The 15,245-nt window shown below is 36.7% G+C and overlaps 1 protein-coding gene across 2 annotated transcripts in view; it reads left to right on the forward strand.

Moving 5' to 3' along the window:
* adcy3a (adenylate cyclase 3a) overlaps positions 1-13,295 on the forward strand; it is a 54,046-nt gene extending 40,751 nt beyond the window's left edge. For both annotated transcript variants that reach the window (XM_065246403.2, XM_065246404.2), the window contains exons 13-20: positions 140-408; positions 4,557-4,638; positions 5,525-5,683; positions 5,764-5,910; positions 11,397-11,513; positions 11,603-11,729; positions 11,826-11,950; positions 12,249-13,295. In XM_065246403.2, the coding sequence (XP_065102475.2) occupies positions 140-408; positions 4,557-4,638; positions 5,525-5,683; positions 5,764-5,910; positions 11,397-11,513; positions 11,603-11,729; positions 11,826-11,950; positions 12,249-12,431 (1,209 nt within the window). In that variant the 3' untranslated portion in view covers positions 12,432-13,295. The remainder of the gene's footprint in view (positions 1-139; positions 409-4,556; positions 4,639-5,524; positions 5,684-5,763; positions 5,911-11,396; positions 11,514-11,602; positions 11,730-11,825; positions 11,951-12,248) is intronic.
* The last annotated feature ends 1,950 nt before the right edge of the window (positions 13,296-15,245 follow it).

Here is a 15,245-nt window from a genome sequence, read left to right on the forward strand (position 1 = left end):
ATTAGTATAAGCATTGAATTCCTATTAATATATAATAAAAGGTTGATCCCATCAGGTTCTTTTAGAGTAGATGCCTGTTTACGCTCTTTACACAAAGATGTGATGTGTGTGAACTCTTTAATGTTGTCTGCTTTTGTAGCTAAGCTGTCGGCCATCTCAGCTCTCCACAAATGATGCGACAGAGAGCACTCCGGTCACACCAGGAACCAGGGAATGTTTGGAGAATCCTAAATATTACAACTACATTGCAGTTTTAGCCCTAATAGCCACCACCATGCTGGTGCAGGTCAGCCACATGGTCAAACTCACCCTCATGCTACTGATCACAGTAGCTACAGGCGTGGTCAACATCTACAGCTGGCGGGACATCTTTGACGTTTATGACCTGTCTCGGTTTAAGGACTACAGGTGGGTCAGGCACGAATAAAAAAATACTTTTTGTATTATTAGCAGTGCATGTGAGGCAAGCATCACTATTATTATTATTATAAGGCAAGTTTTAAAGGGGTCTCTTTATGCTTTTTCACATTTTTATTATGTTGTTTGAGCTTTGTAATTTTGTGATGACATTTTTATGCTTAAAGTCCACACCAATGGAAATGTTTTTTTTTTAACATAATATAAGAAATGACAGTGAAACTACTATACACTTTTTCTGTATATTCAAATGTCACAATACCCCTGCTCTAGTATTTTGCTATAAACAACGTTATTTCGGGTAATGCAATATTTTCGCGTGGTTTATCATTCAAAAACACATTATTTTCCACATATCGTACATTATTGTTGCTCCTCTATGCCCTGCCTTTTTGATTTTGTATAAAGCTCATTGTTCTGAGGCGTGCTGTGCTCCGATTGGCCAGCTTATCAGTACGTTGTGTTTGTCTGAATACTTCTGACGTCAGCCGGAAATGTGACTTGAAATGTGGAATTTGGTAGACTTCCACATAGAATCAATAACAACAGAGTCCTTTTAGTAGTAGTTCAGTCGTTTTTTTTTCTTGAATTTTTGCCTGACTGCCAAACCTCTCCACACAGTTGTGATCATCTTCCCTCGTCTTTAGCAAACCAAAACATTTTATTTTTGCCAAGGTATTTGTTTCAGAGATCAGTTTAGCCGCTTAGCCAGACAACTAAATAAATAAATGTGAACTGCGCTGGCAAATTGAGTTGTAATTTAAAAAAAAATATATATTTTTATTTTGATAAATCTATTAAAAAAACTCCAAAACAATACATAAAATAGAGGCAGCAATTTTGTCAATTTTAAGAAAAATAAAGTTAAAGATTTGTTACGGTTCAAAAACAAACATACCTTAAAATCACTGTTAAAACTAATAAATTTGATACACACCAAGTCAAAAACAATATATATAGAAAAATTTTATGTTCAACTTTTTTTCTTTTATTGGTTGATTGAAATTGACACAGACTGCTTTAGAATCTACTGTATAATGCAATGATCTAATATAATCTTAGACATCAGATATTTTTCCTCATCAGTTAACCAAACATTTACTTAAGACAAAACAGACCGTCTGCCGTCTGCATGAATTCTTGTCAGAACGGATATTTTTAAAACTGTAATTCTGTGTAGATGTGTCAGTCAGCATGAGGAAGATCGTTTTCATGTCTTATACCTTAATGATTCTTTTAAAGTCCTGTACTTTATTTTCTAATTCCTGCATGTTTTAAAACCAAAACCAAAATGTCAGACACGCGCGTGTTAATGGAGACACATATTTGTATTAGATTAAGCATTTAGGATGGTACAGCTTTCAGAAAACATAAAAATAAATATTATATTCGATGTTTAATGACTATTTAGAGCATTGGGATTGTAGATAAGGGCTTAATGTACTTACAATACTGTGCAAAACTCTTAGGCCAGCATGCCACAATTAGATTTGTTGTTTTTGGAATGATATAGTGATCATATATATTTGTTTCTCAGTCTCTTTAATAGAATACATCCAGAAAATATTCTATTTATATACTGTAGTATTAAAAATTGTATAAAAACTGTTGTGTCAAGTTTTTAAGGTAAACTCCCTTTCCAGGATACTGCAGGATCTTTTTAAACCTAAATCAAATAAAATCTTAATTTCTAATTTTAAAGAAATTGGTCTTTTTACGTCATTCTCGAGATGTGTTTTGTGCCAAGAGAGGTCACACTAAACACAGAGGATGCCTAAAGAAGACATTTAGTCCTGAAAATGTAAAAAAAATTCTACATATTTCCTGTATTTTCTGTTTGTATCTTAATCAAATATATTGAAAATCAATATGGATGGACAATTAAACTTCTAACATAACAAGTCTGGTGGTGGTGGTAGCCTAAGACTTTTGCACAGTACTGTATTTCTATGAAAATCTCAATTTCGACCAAAATCAACATTGTATACTTTCTTTTGCGTCTAGCTTAAAATTAGACGGTGCGCATTCAGACTTATTTTGCCAGCATGGGTCACAAATAAAGACCAGAAGTTCACGTTCAATGACAAAGTCTGTAGGTGCTATATAAACTTATTTTTATTGGATTCACATTGCATGAAGCAAAATTAAAATGTACCACTGTAAAATGTCCTCTTCAAGTTATAATTGCAAAGTTGGTTCTGGCTGATCCACTTCTCGTCTATATCGACTCAGGCTTGAATTGATACGGCTAAACTGACTGCATCATTTACAGTGTTTACACCTGAAAAGCTGAAGCTTGCAGTTATGGAAAGTGGCAGGACAATACAGAAACATGCTCTAAAGGGGGTCGCACACTAGGCTTGCCGCGATAGTTTGTGAAACGGTGATTACCGGTGCTTCAGCCTCTCACCGGTTAGATCACTTGCACACCGCGACACGGTCTTTCATCGTCGTTTTGATATTTTTGTGTAATTAAATCATTTAGTTTCGTTAGAGAGAGCAAACACTTACAACTGAATGTGTCTGCTGCGGAGCTGAACGCGCTTCACGTCACAGAGCAGCAGGTGTCAGATTTCATTTATTTCTGTCAGAGTGTGCGAGGCGAGCTGACTGACCAGACGATAGCAAAAGCCACGTGCTTACTCGTTTTTGTTATAATATTCATATATGATGTTTAATATAAGCGAGATCGTTTTTGTTGTTGTGTTTTTCATCAAGATAAATAATAAATAATAATAAAATTGTATTCAAGCAGCGCATTATGGAGAAGTAGCCGGTTGCTCTGCTTGGGACTGGCGGGTTCTGTGAGAATTACCTGCGCATATTGATTCAAGCACTTAATTACCAGCTGTTGCACTCGCATTGCACGCAAATTCATACGCAATTTAACGCAGCGTACGCAACCACTGCATTTAAACAGTTGCGTAATTCAAAAGTGAAAGTAAAATGTGCACGTCTGCATGCGCTTTTAGAAGCCCCTTCCACCCGATGATACCGGGATCACCGGGTTTGTGATGCACTGATTAACCGGTGGGAAAATTCTGTCACCGCGGCAACCCTATCGCACACTGGACGAAAAGCGTCAGTTTGCGTAGCGCCATGAATCTAAAAATGGAACACATTATTTTCTATGAATGTACGCACACCGGCGACGGCTGACGCTGCTCAAATCCTTGTCGCGCCACTCACATAGTTTAAAGGGACAATAAGTAGGATTTTCCCCCATCTAGTGGTGAAATTGTATTTTGCATTCAAACAAACAGTGCTCTCTAGCACCTTGATTTTTCCAAATGCGTGTTGCAACTATGGTAGCCAATCACTGATCTCCTTGTCCGTTTTAGCTGGTTCACGTGTTCTGAATGACAATGCGTTGCGGTAGGCTAGTGCTTTTGTCCCTCTCTGCTATTATAGTTTATCAATATGTTGAAATGACATGGAAGCCATCTTGGACTTACCCGTTCAATGTAAATAAGGAAAATAAATTTTAAGCTTACAAAGAAAATTAAGATCATCGGCAGAGGTCATCTGACACCAATGAGGACATATTTATAAATGAAGACATTGATTTTGACTAATAAAACACTTCACAAAAACTACACATTGTCCCTTTAACAATACATAACATCATATTTGTCTCAAATCGTTAGTGATTAACATTGGCTGCTAAGTAGACACGACGTCCTAGACACGACGCTATGTGGCTTGGTGCTTCTCGTATGTTGTGCAACCCCCTTAAGTGGGTGACCACTCACAACAGACTGTGCCAGCTTGACCAATCAGAGTAGACTAAGAGTTTTGAAAAAAGAGGCTTTATAGAGACTGGAGCTACTGTTTGGAATAATGTGAAATATGTTAATATAATTTTTTTTTTTGTAAATGAAAACCTATACTAGTGACCCAAAATCAAAGCTTTGTAGAAGGCATAATAGGACCCCTTTAATGTAAAAGTTTGTACTATAATGTGTAGATTATCATAGAGACACAAACATTGTCAGGCCAACTTTGACATTGTGTTTATGACCTTGGCAGGGAAAGACAGCATTTATAAATATCTAGTTAAGTGTTTTCCCTGTATAGATTTTTAAATGTGCTGTTTAGTTGTTTATTTTGGAAGTTGAATGAGGTTCATTTTCCCACAGGATTTATCTTGTGCCATCCAAATACACCATGAGCGTGATGATCTTCATCATGATGATCAGCTTCTACTACTTTTCCCGACATGTAAGGTTCACTCTCTCTTTCTCTCTCTCTCTCTCTCTCTCTCTCTCTCTCTCTCTCTTTCTCTCTCTCTCTCTCTCTCTCTCTCTCTCTCTTTCTTACACGGATTCACACAATCTTTCGCATTAATTCAGTGGTCCAGAGCAAGTTCTGCATTAGGAACTAGATTTGACATAATGTGACACACAGTGGCAACACAATGGACATACAGTACCAAACCAAAGATATTGACATGGGTCATACTAATGGTCACCATTTTTAAGTTCATTTATATGCTTCAATTATTTATATGGCTTTGAGGCGGAAGGTGGAGGTGGACAGTAGTAAAGCATTTGTTTACCTCAAGTAATTGTATTTTATGTTGAAAACATACATTCCAGAGAATAATATCATAATTTTTACTCGACTACATTTCCTTAATACAAGATTTTGTTTTAGATTTAATATTTTAGTACATTGAATATCTACTTTTTTACTTTTACCTAAGTTACAAACGAAAGCATACAGTTTTGATGTGTTTGGATATTAAACAATATAAAGGGAGTGTGACAGTATGAGTTTATGCTTTATAATGTAGTGAAGTCAATTTTTTTCAAGACAAACACTCAAACACACACTAAAATACTTAAGTACTGTCCTCTGTTCATTCTGAATACTTCACCACATATAAATGTGAACAACAGCTAAAGATGTGTGAAGATCAGCTAATGATGATTAAAGTTGAATTTCAATCTCTAACATGATCTTACTCTGTCAGTATTAAAGACATCAAAATTATCTTTACATTATGCAGGATATTTTACAGTATGCCGAAAACTGTAAATCAATAAAAAACAGTTAGTTTTATTATATGTATATTTGCTCATGTTTCTATGTTTCTGTCGCTCAGGTTGAGAAGCTTGCACGCACGCTGTTCTTGTGGAAGATTGAAGTTCACGAACAGAAGGAAAAGGTGTATGAGATGAGACGCTGGAACGAAGCTCTGGTCACTAACATGCTTCCGGAGCACGTTGCCAGACACTTTCTGGGCTCCAAGAAAAGAGATGAGGTGAGAAACATCTGTCAAATATATCCACACCATCAAAGCCTATTGCTGTTTGAGTTTCACTTACCATATACACATTGCAGGAGCTTTACAGCCAATCCTACGATGAGATCGGAGTCATGTTTGCATCTATACCAAACTTCTCTGATTTCTACACGGAGGAAAGCATCAACAATGGCGGGATCGAGTGCCTGAGGTTCCTCAATGAAATCATTTCCGACTTTGATAGTGTAAGAAAAACATTTGTTACAGATTAAATGGACTATTGACCCAAAAATATTAATTCTGTCATGTGTACAAGCCTGCAAGACATTTGTTCTTGTGGGAAGCATGAAATCAAGTCAAATGACATTAAAGGGGACATTTCACAAGACTTCTTTAAGATGTCAAATAAATCTTTGGTGTCCCCAGAGTACGTATGTGGTAAGTTTTAGCTCAAAATATCATATAGATCATTTATTATAAGATGTTAAAATTGCCACTTTTTAGGTATAGGTGTTTTAGGTATAATGTGCTGTTTTTGGGTGTGTCCTTTTAAAGGAGCATTTCACCCGTAGAAACATTAATCTTTATTGAAAGTGTGTTACATTGTAGTTGAAATATAACATACATTTAGAATTTGGTGCCTATTTGACCGAGAAAAGGGGTGTTTGTAGTCTCACTCCCTCAACAAAGACATTGCACTTCCTTCTTTCAATGATGCAAAATGATGATTTTTACATCATTGAAAGAAGGAAGTGCAACACTGAAATCTGTATTTCTCCTGTCTCAGCTGCAACTGAGCAAATGATGCACGACCATTGAAAAACATGACTGGGGTTCTAACTATACAAAGCTTAATGCAAATGGGTGAAGTGTCCCTTTAAATGCAAATTAGCTGATCTCTGCACCAAATGGCAGTGTCGTGGTTGGATAGTGCAGATTAAGGGGCGGTATTATCCCCTTCCGAAACGTGGCTTAATAAAACCGTTCAGGACAGAGCTATTGGTATTGATGGCTAAAATGTTTATAGGGCTGATAGGCCAAAAATAGGAGGGGGGTAGCAATATATATAAAGGATAGATTTGAAGCTACTGTATTACTCTCAGAATCGGTGGTTAAAGTGCGCGTATTATGAAAAATTAACTTTTTCTGGGTTTTGGGGTGTTCATTTGTGTCTCTGATGCTCCCACACGCATACAAACTTGGAAAAAAATCCATCCATGCTGTTTTGAGTGAGATACAGGTTTCTGAATGTCCTCTGCCTTGAGTCTCAGATTGCGCGAGTTAAAACTCAGCTCCGTTGTGACGTAACAAAAAGTTTCGTCACATTCAGTTTGAATTTTCTCACGGAAATAACAGCGCTATTTGGATATTATGGATTATACTCCCACCTACTTTTAAAAACAAAGTTTTAACGCGTGGTTATTGGAACCCGGAGTAATCTTATATACAGTGTGTTACGACGCAAACAGTCCTCAGATTGTAGGCGATAAGACCTTCATGCGAAATCTGATGTAAACAACAGACTATGTATCTATATTTCACGGATTATAAGCATTTGTGGACAAAAATGGTAATTGGATGTATTTTATTGGACTTTCATGGATCATTCACACATCTGAAACAGACTGGATTCGATTCGCGATCGCGTTGTTTCATCACAAAGGTAAGAAGTCACGTTATATTTTGCATGTTGTCATCTTCTGTCACAAAATACTACATTTATGATGCTAGAGCTAAAAGCTTTTTGCCAAACTAACCGAGACCGTACGCCCCGGCTTTTCTGACGAGGCGAGCCTCTAATAACTTTACGGTCCGCATAGATGTATACACGGTCCGGACCTCCCGCTAGCTTCTAGCAATTAGCACACGGTCCACAAGCAGTATACATTCCCCGGCGGGTCTTAATTTCTGTAATTTGCGAAAATAATGCATTTGAAAATGTTTATAACGGGAATATGTTAGTATTGTCCAGGGAAAACGAGTGTATTGTTCAGACTGCTACATCACAATTTACGCTGGAATCTTTGTGTGTCATGATGAGTTTGACACACCGAGACCGGGCCTTACAGCCCCGGCTTTTCTGAAGATGCTAACCCCCGAGCCTCTTATAACTTTACGGTCCGGACCTCCCGCTAGCTTCTAGCAATTAGCACGTGGCCCACAAGCAGTATACATCCCCCGCCGGGTCTTAATTTCTGTAATTTGCGAAAATAATGCGCTTGAAAGTGTTTTATAATGGGAATATGTTAGCATTGTCCAGGGAAAACGAGTTTATTGTTGTGACTGCTAACGTAACATCACAATTTACTCTGGAATCATTGTGTGTCATGAGTTTCTTCTCCTGTAGTGTACCGTTACTTATTAGTGATACTTTTCTGCATGATTTGTCTGTTGGCATCATAAACCGTTAATAATAATAATATATAAAATAATAACACAGTATGGTCTGTACTGCTCACGAGACCACTGAGCATGCGCACGGGCACATGACGTTAGTAGTGGGGCGTGATCAAAGGAGCAGCAGCTCATAAATATGTAAGACTAGCTCAAAACGGCACAATCTGAACTGCCCTGAAACAGAGGCTACTAGAGATGGGTAACAATCTTTTCCTACAAGCTATTTCGAGCAAACAACTTTTGAAACATGCTTTATGGAACTCATACACCTATATAACTTGTGGAAAAGCAGTCATAAGATGGGCACTTTAAACAATATTAATTACTTGCTTTGAATCTCAGTTTCTCTAAAACCGTACATCTCACAGTAGTTGGTTGTTATAGACTTCCCTCAGCTAATAATGATGCCTTTTCATCTCTGATGCACACCGTGACATCATTGGACTACAGGGAGCTTGTTCTTTTGGGTGATTTTAATGTTAACTGGTTGCAGTCAGTGTCTGATGGGCTTAAATTAATTTGTGATACTCTTAAACTTTCACAGCTAGTACAGACACCTACTAGACCAAACTTGAAAGATCATAAAAAGTTAACACTAATTGATCTTATTTTTACAAATGTTCCACACAAATATTCACTGGCTTCTGTATATGCAAATAATGTTAGCGATCACTGTGATGTTGCCGCAGCTAGAGATACAAAATTACCTGAACAGAAATCACGTATCATTATAAAAAGGGGTTTGAAATATTTTAATGAGATTTTCTCCAAGACCTTGCTACTTATAACTGGGAAAGGATCTTCCTCATCCCCGATGTCAAGCATGCCTGGCAATATTTTTATGATGGTTTTATTTCGGTTCTAAATAGGCACAGTCGCCATTAGGAAAGCTAAAGCTGATTATTTTATTGCAAAAACAACAACTAATTTAAATAATCCTAAAAAACTCTTGCAGAATATAAAATACATTACTGGGAACAAAAAATCTTCAGATTTTCCATCAAAAATTATTACGGATTCCACTTATTATCATTATCATTAGATTATCATATCTGAGAAAGAGCAAATCCTTAACCTTTTTAATAAGCATTTTATTGATCCTGGGTCATTACTCGAGTTACACTCTTTGTGCTCAAATAATGACTTTGTAAATGCCGAAACTAGTTTTAAACAGGAGGAGTTCATTTCCGCACATATCAAGAGTTCTGATGTCTATAATACACTTAAATCGCTTGATACAAATAAATCGCCAGGCCCTGATTGTGTGGAAAGTATCTATTTGAAAATGACAGCTGACATAATCTCAACCCATTTAACTCATCTTTTTAATCTTTCAATAGACAGTGGTATTATCCCAGAAATCTGGAAATCAGCTTTTGTTGTTTCCTTGTTAAAAGGGGGGGATCCCAATATATTCGATAATTATAGACCAATCTCAAAGCTTTGTATTCTGTCGAAAATTTTAGAACGTTTTATTAGTGATCAGTTGACTTGTTATCTGAATGCGCATAAAATTCTATCTAATAATCAATCTGTACCACTACAGCTGTTCTGAAAGTTTTAAATGATATTACTGGATTAATTGATAGAGGTGACCACTGAGCTTCTCTTTTTATCGATTTATCAAAGGCCTTCGACACAGTGGACCATGAGATGCTGCTGCTCAGATTAAGGAGTGTTGGTTTATCAAATCATGTCATTCTCTGGTTTAAAAACTATCTAAGCAACAGAACTCAATGTGTTCAGGCTGGAGGGAAAAATTCAGGACTATTGGAGACTGTTATAGGTGTTCCCCAAGGGTCCGTACTGGGACCTCTTTTATTTACTATCTACATAAACAGTATTGATTCAGATATTCAAGACGTGAATTTTCATTTTTACGCAAATGATACTATCATGTATTGTGGTGCACCTTCAAAACAGCAAGCCTTGCTTAAGCTTCAAACTGCTTTTGATGTTGTTCAGTCTCGGTTTCATACACTAAAACTTGTTCTGAATGCAGATAAAACTAAATTTATGTTAATCTCAGGTTCAAAAAAAGATTCAAGACGTCTTAAGAGGCAATGTGATTGAGTTAGTAAAAGAATATAAATATCTTTGCATAATTATAGATGATAAATTATCTTTTGGGTCTCACATAACTAATTTAAAGAAAAAACTGAAAATAAAGCTTGGGTTTTATTTCAGAAACAAGTTCTGTTTTTCATTTAACGTACGAAAGAGGTTAGTTTCTGCTACGTTTTTGCAGGTACTTGATTATGGTGATGCGGTGTATCAATCTGCCTCCTCTCAACTTCCCTCTTCTTTGGGAGCTGTTTACCACAGATGACCATTAGATTGTAAGCCTCTAACTCATCATTGTATATTGTATAATAGAGTAGCCTGGCCATCTTTGTCTATCCGAAGGAAAATTCATTTTTACTTAACTATTTATAAATCTATTCTGGGGTTGTTGCCTTTGTATTTAGGTTGTCTTACTCAAAGAAAAGTGTTGGGAGATATTCCCTTCGGTCTGAAAATTGTTTCACTCTTTCTATTCCATCTGTAAGAACTGAAATGGGGAAAAGGTCATTTACGTACGCCGCACCATTTGAATGGAATCAACTTTAAACACAACTGAAACTACAAACTTTAGTGACTATGGATCATTTTAAATCTATTATTAGGTCAATTGAAGAAGACTCTCTGATTTGTAATTGTTTTTAAATTTGTTTGTTTATCTTGTTGTTTTTTTATTTATAAGTTGTGACTGTAACTGCTGTCCTCGCTAGGTTAGGACTCTCCCGTGAAAGAGATTTTAAATCTCAGAGAGATTTTCCTGCTTAAATAAAGGTCAAATAAAAAATAAATAAAAAAACAATTTCAATGCCCTATTTTTCCACATCCTTGCAGAGAATGGTTTACTAAAACTAAGTTACTGTTTTTTTTTTTACATTTTCTAGGTTGATAGAAGCAATGGAGACCCAATTATAGCACTTAAACATGGAAAAAGTCAGATTTGAATGATATGTCCCCTTTAAGGTCCAGATTTACTAACAGGAAATCATAATTTTGGTGTTAAATAACGACTGTCAGGATTTACTAAAGACGTGCAATGGTTCATTAGCACTGAAAAGGTGGGGTCTAGTCATTTTTTGCGAATGATCTTATTGCATATGAATTCTATGAGTTCCTCTTTTAGATACAAAATGTATATTGTTCAAAGAAGGCATTTTTTGAACGAGGGTAAGCAAATGATGACAGAATTATTATTTTTGGTAAACTTGAATGCTTGTGAGACAAATAAGACATTTTCCATTAAGAATGACTTTTTTCTTGTATTTTTGCACAATAGCTTTTGGATGAGCCACAGTTTCGCTGTATAACCAAAATCAAGACTATCGGAAGCACCTACATGGCAGCATCAGGAGTCACTTCAGACAATAACACTAATGGTTATGCATGTGTGAAGGTAAATGAGGAAGTTTACCAATATGTCAATCTAGTGTCAGTAACTACGCTGGTTATATTGATGGTGGATTTTTCTGACCTGGCCAATAGAAAGAAGAGATTTCAGACAGGGAAAGATGGCAGCACTTGGCCGATCTGGCTGATTTCGCTCTGGCCATGAAGGTGACACTGATGAACATCAACTACCAGTCGTTTAATAACTTCATGCTCCGCATCGGTTAGTGCATCACCGTACTGCTGTTGTATATTTTTACAGAAATTATTTGACTGTTTGTTGTCATGTACATTCTTGCGTGTGATCTTTTCTCTAAAGGGTTGAATAAAGGAGCAGTTTTGGCTGGAGTTATTGGGGCCCGTAAACCTCATTTTGACATCTGGGGAAACACTGTGAATGTCGCCAGTCGAATGGAGTCCACAGGGGTGATGGGAAACATCCAGGTGAAGTGTTTCACATGATTTTACTAGTACGAATTTAGTTTGGAAAGTATACTTTCCCTTCCATTGATGAGGTATCTCGTCAATTAAGAGAAAAGGCTATTCTGCCAAAGACAAGTTTTTACGGCAATCCATATTTCTGCTATTATGCACTAGATGGCGCCCTTACCCACCTTATAAAACACCACAACATATACTGATCCAAAAGCCATAAATACTGTGCACATTAAGGCATTTGGGACGGGGCCAAAGTATCCAATGAGAGCATTGAATGCCAGCTAAACAAACTCTGCTTCCTCAGGTGGTGGAGGACTGCTACTGCATCTTGAAGGACTACGGCTTCCGCTTTGTTAGAAGGGGACCAATATTCGTGAAAGGGAAAGGAGAACTGCTCACCTATTTCCTAAAGGGACGAGAAAAGCAAGGCTCCTTCATCAATGGCTCCTTTGTCAATCTGCCGCACCAAGTTGTGGACAGCTCTTGACCAACACGTGCACACACGCTGTCATATATAAAACTCTCCAAATCTCTCTCGCACACTCCACATCATACCTCCTCCGCTAACTACATGTGCTCCAGTAATTAGTACTTTCAAATTTCTTTCTGTATTTATTAGACAGGAAAGACATGTTGATAGGAAATGAGAATGACATTGTGTTCATATAAGAGAAATACCATATAATATAAAGTTATGAAGTGTTCGCAGCCAACAAGATTTAAATAGGCTGTGTTCATATAAGAGAAAAACTATATAATATAAAGTTATGAAGTGTTCATAGCCAAACAAGATTTGAAAAGGCTGCTGAACGGAGTTTTAGCTATTTTAAACTACACAAAGGAAACAGTACACACTATGAACTTGGCTGTATATTATACACTGGCTGCTCGAAAGAAACCTTTGAATTATGTACTTATTTCTTTTTTTGATTTAAAATGATTTAAAGATTACAGATGATCCTGAAGGTCCCGGTTGTATCTGAATGTTGTTTAAAATCTACTCTGAATGCCTGTGTAAAAACACTGCCTTTTCCACTTGGTGAAGAGCGAGCGAGCGTGCGTGCAGCATGAGTATATGTACATTTTTTGTATTTGTGAGTTTAACTTTTGTCACCTTAGTATATTGTCACTCTTGTCACTTTAGATTTTTTGACTTCGCAGTCATTTTTAAAGGACATACAGTGAGATGCAAACGTCTGAGTCCTCTTCGAAAATCTGGTGTGAAAATCTACAGTGGTGTGAAAAAGTGTTCGCCCTTCTTGATTTGTTTTTTGCATGTTTGTCAAACTTTAATGTTTTAGATCACCTAACAAATTGAAATAATAATTAAAGATAACACAAGTAAACACAACTGACAGTTTTTTAATTAAGCGTTTTATTATAAAGGGGAAAACAATATTCAAAACTACATGGCTCTGTGTGAAAAACTGTTTGCCCCCTAAACCTAATAATAGCAGCAATAACTACAATCAAGTGTTTGCGATGACTTGCAATGACTCTGTGAAGGAGTTTTGGTCCACTCATTTTTGCAGAATTGTTATAATTCAGCCAAATTAGAGCGTTTTCGACCATAAACCGACTTTTTAAGGTCATGCCACAGGATCTCAATAGGATTGAGGTTTGGACTTTTGGGACTAGGCAGGCCATTCCAAAGTCTTTCTTCAGCCATTCAGAGGTGGACTTGCTGGTGTGTTTTGGATCATTGTCCCGCTGCAGAACCCAAGTTTGCTTCAGCTTGAGGTCACGAACAGATGGCCAGACATTATACTTCAGGATTTTTTGGTAGGCAGCAGAATTCATGTTTCCATTTATCACAGCAAGTCTTCCTGAAGCAGCAAAACGGCCCCAGACCATCACACTACCACCACCACATTTTACTATTGGTATGATGTTTTACACCAGACGTAATGGGACACACCTTCCAACTTTTGTCTCATCAGCTTGTGCGTGACATACAAACAAAAAAAAACATCAACACTTTTTCACACCACTGTATATTCTAAGTTGCAGAATTTAGAAAAAATTAACCAGAGTGTAAAATGAAGAAAAAATGTTTAGGAATATGCAAGTAAGATAAGAATATTACAAGGTCACTAATCAAACGCAAGTGTATTTGTGACATTGCCCATGTCAACCCATGTGTTTATAAGTTAGCACACAAGATGCTTACTGGATTTATTTACAGTCATACTAGGAGAACATGGATCACCAGGTCTCGCACAAACCTGTGGATTTCATGCGAGGTGAAGTGCATACTATTTATAAGTGAGGAGTGGGACATAGCAAATGAAAAAATGATGAGAATCGTTTCACTAAGATTGCTTTGGCTGAAAATATAATTTGAAATCACATGAGCTTTCACTTGTGGTCTCAGACTTTTGGATCCCACTACACGTTTAATGATAGTATCAGTGTTCCTCGTGCCAAATAGAAGCCATTTTGTGCATCAGTTTGTGGTACTCTAAGGAGATACGAGTATCACTGTAAACAGGTTCATAATGCGTGTTTGAAATATATCTGCACTACATTCATAGGCAGTATTCCAGGGATGGAGGATTCTTAGATCATAATAGATTCCTGACTGTGTCTTTCCTGAAATATTAGATGAATGTGCAATAGTTCATTTCCGTAATAGCATTCTGCTGTCCAGTACAATTTTGCAATCAAACTTTCTGTCCCAACAAGTCATATTTTTATATTATGATTGTAAACGTTCTAGTTAGAGTATTGTATGAGATGGGCGTCAGAATGGATCTGTGGATCTTAAAAATGGGCCAAACAGTTTATTTATTACAAACGTCAGGGATAGTCTGTATGTGTAAGCAGAGAAAGCATTTGATTTTGACTTTCATATGTTAAAATGGAGGGCATGACATTGTGGCCGGTCCGATGCAGGATTTTGCTAAAATTTGATATTTTTGAATTATCCTTAGATATGAAATAAAATGGCACATTGAATGATATGTTACCAGAATTTGTTTCCGTTTGATCATTTTAGCCTCCTAACATATTACAAAGATATGACTGAAAATATCTTCACGTTAATTCTGCCCTTACATTTACTAAAGCAACAAGTTGCTACATTGGTTTAGGAAACTGTGAAATTTTTTTACTGTCACCAGTAAAAACAATTTAATAAAAACATTATGAAACATTTATTACACCCTGTATGTAGGTCGTGCAGCAACCGTTTTCCTCTCAAGAACAGTAAAGTCTACTACTAGTACTACTACCTGTTTTGATGGTTTTAGGTGGGTTTTTCTCTAGCAAAGCCACAAAGCAGTTGTGTGGTGCGGGTATA

Source organism: Paramisgurnus dabryanus, chromosome 13 (genome assembly GCF_030506205.2).
Source record: "Paramisgurnus dabryanus chromosome 13, PD_genome_1.1, whole genome shotgun sequence".
Lineage (NCBI taxonomy): Eukaryota > Metazoa > Chordata > Actinopteri > Cypriniformes > Cobitidae > Paramisgurnus > Paramisgurnus dabryanus.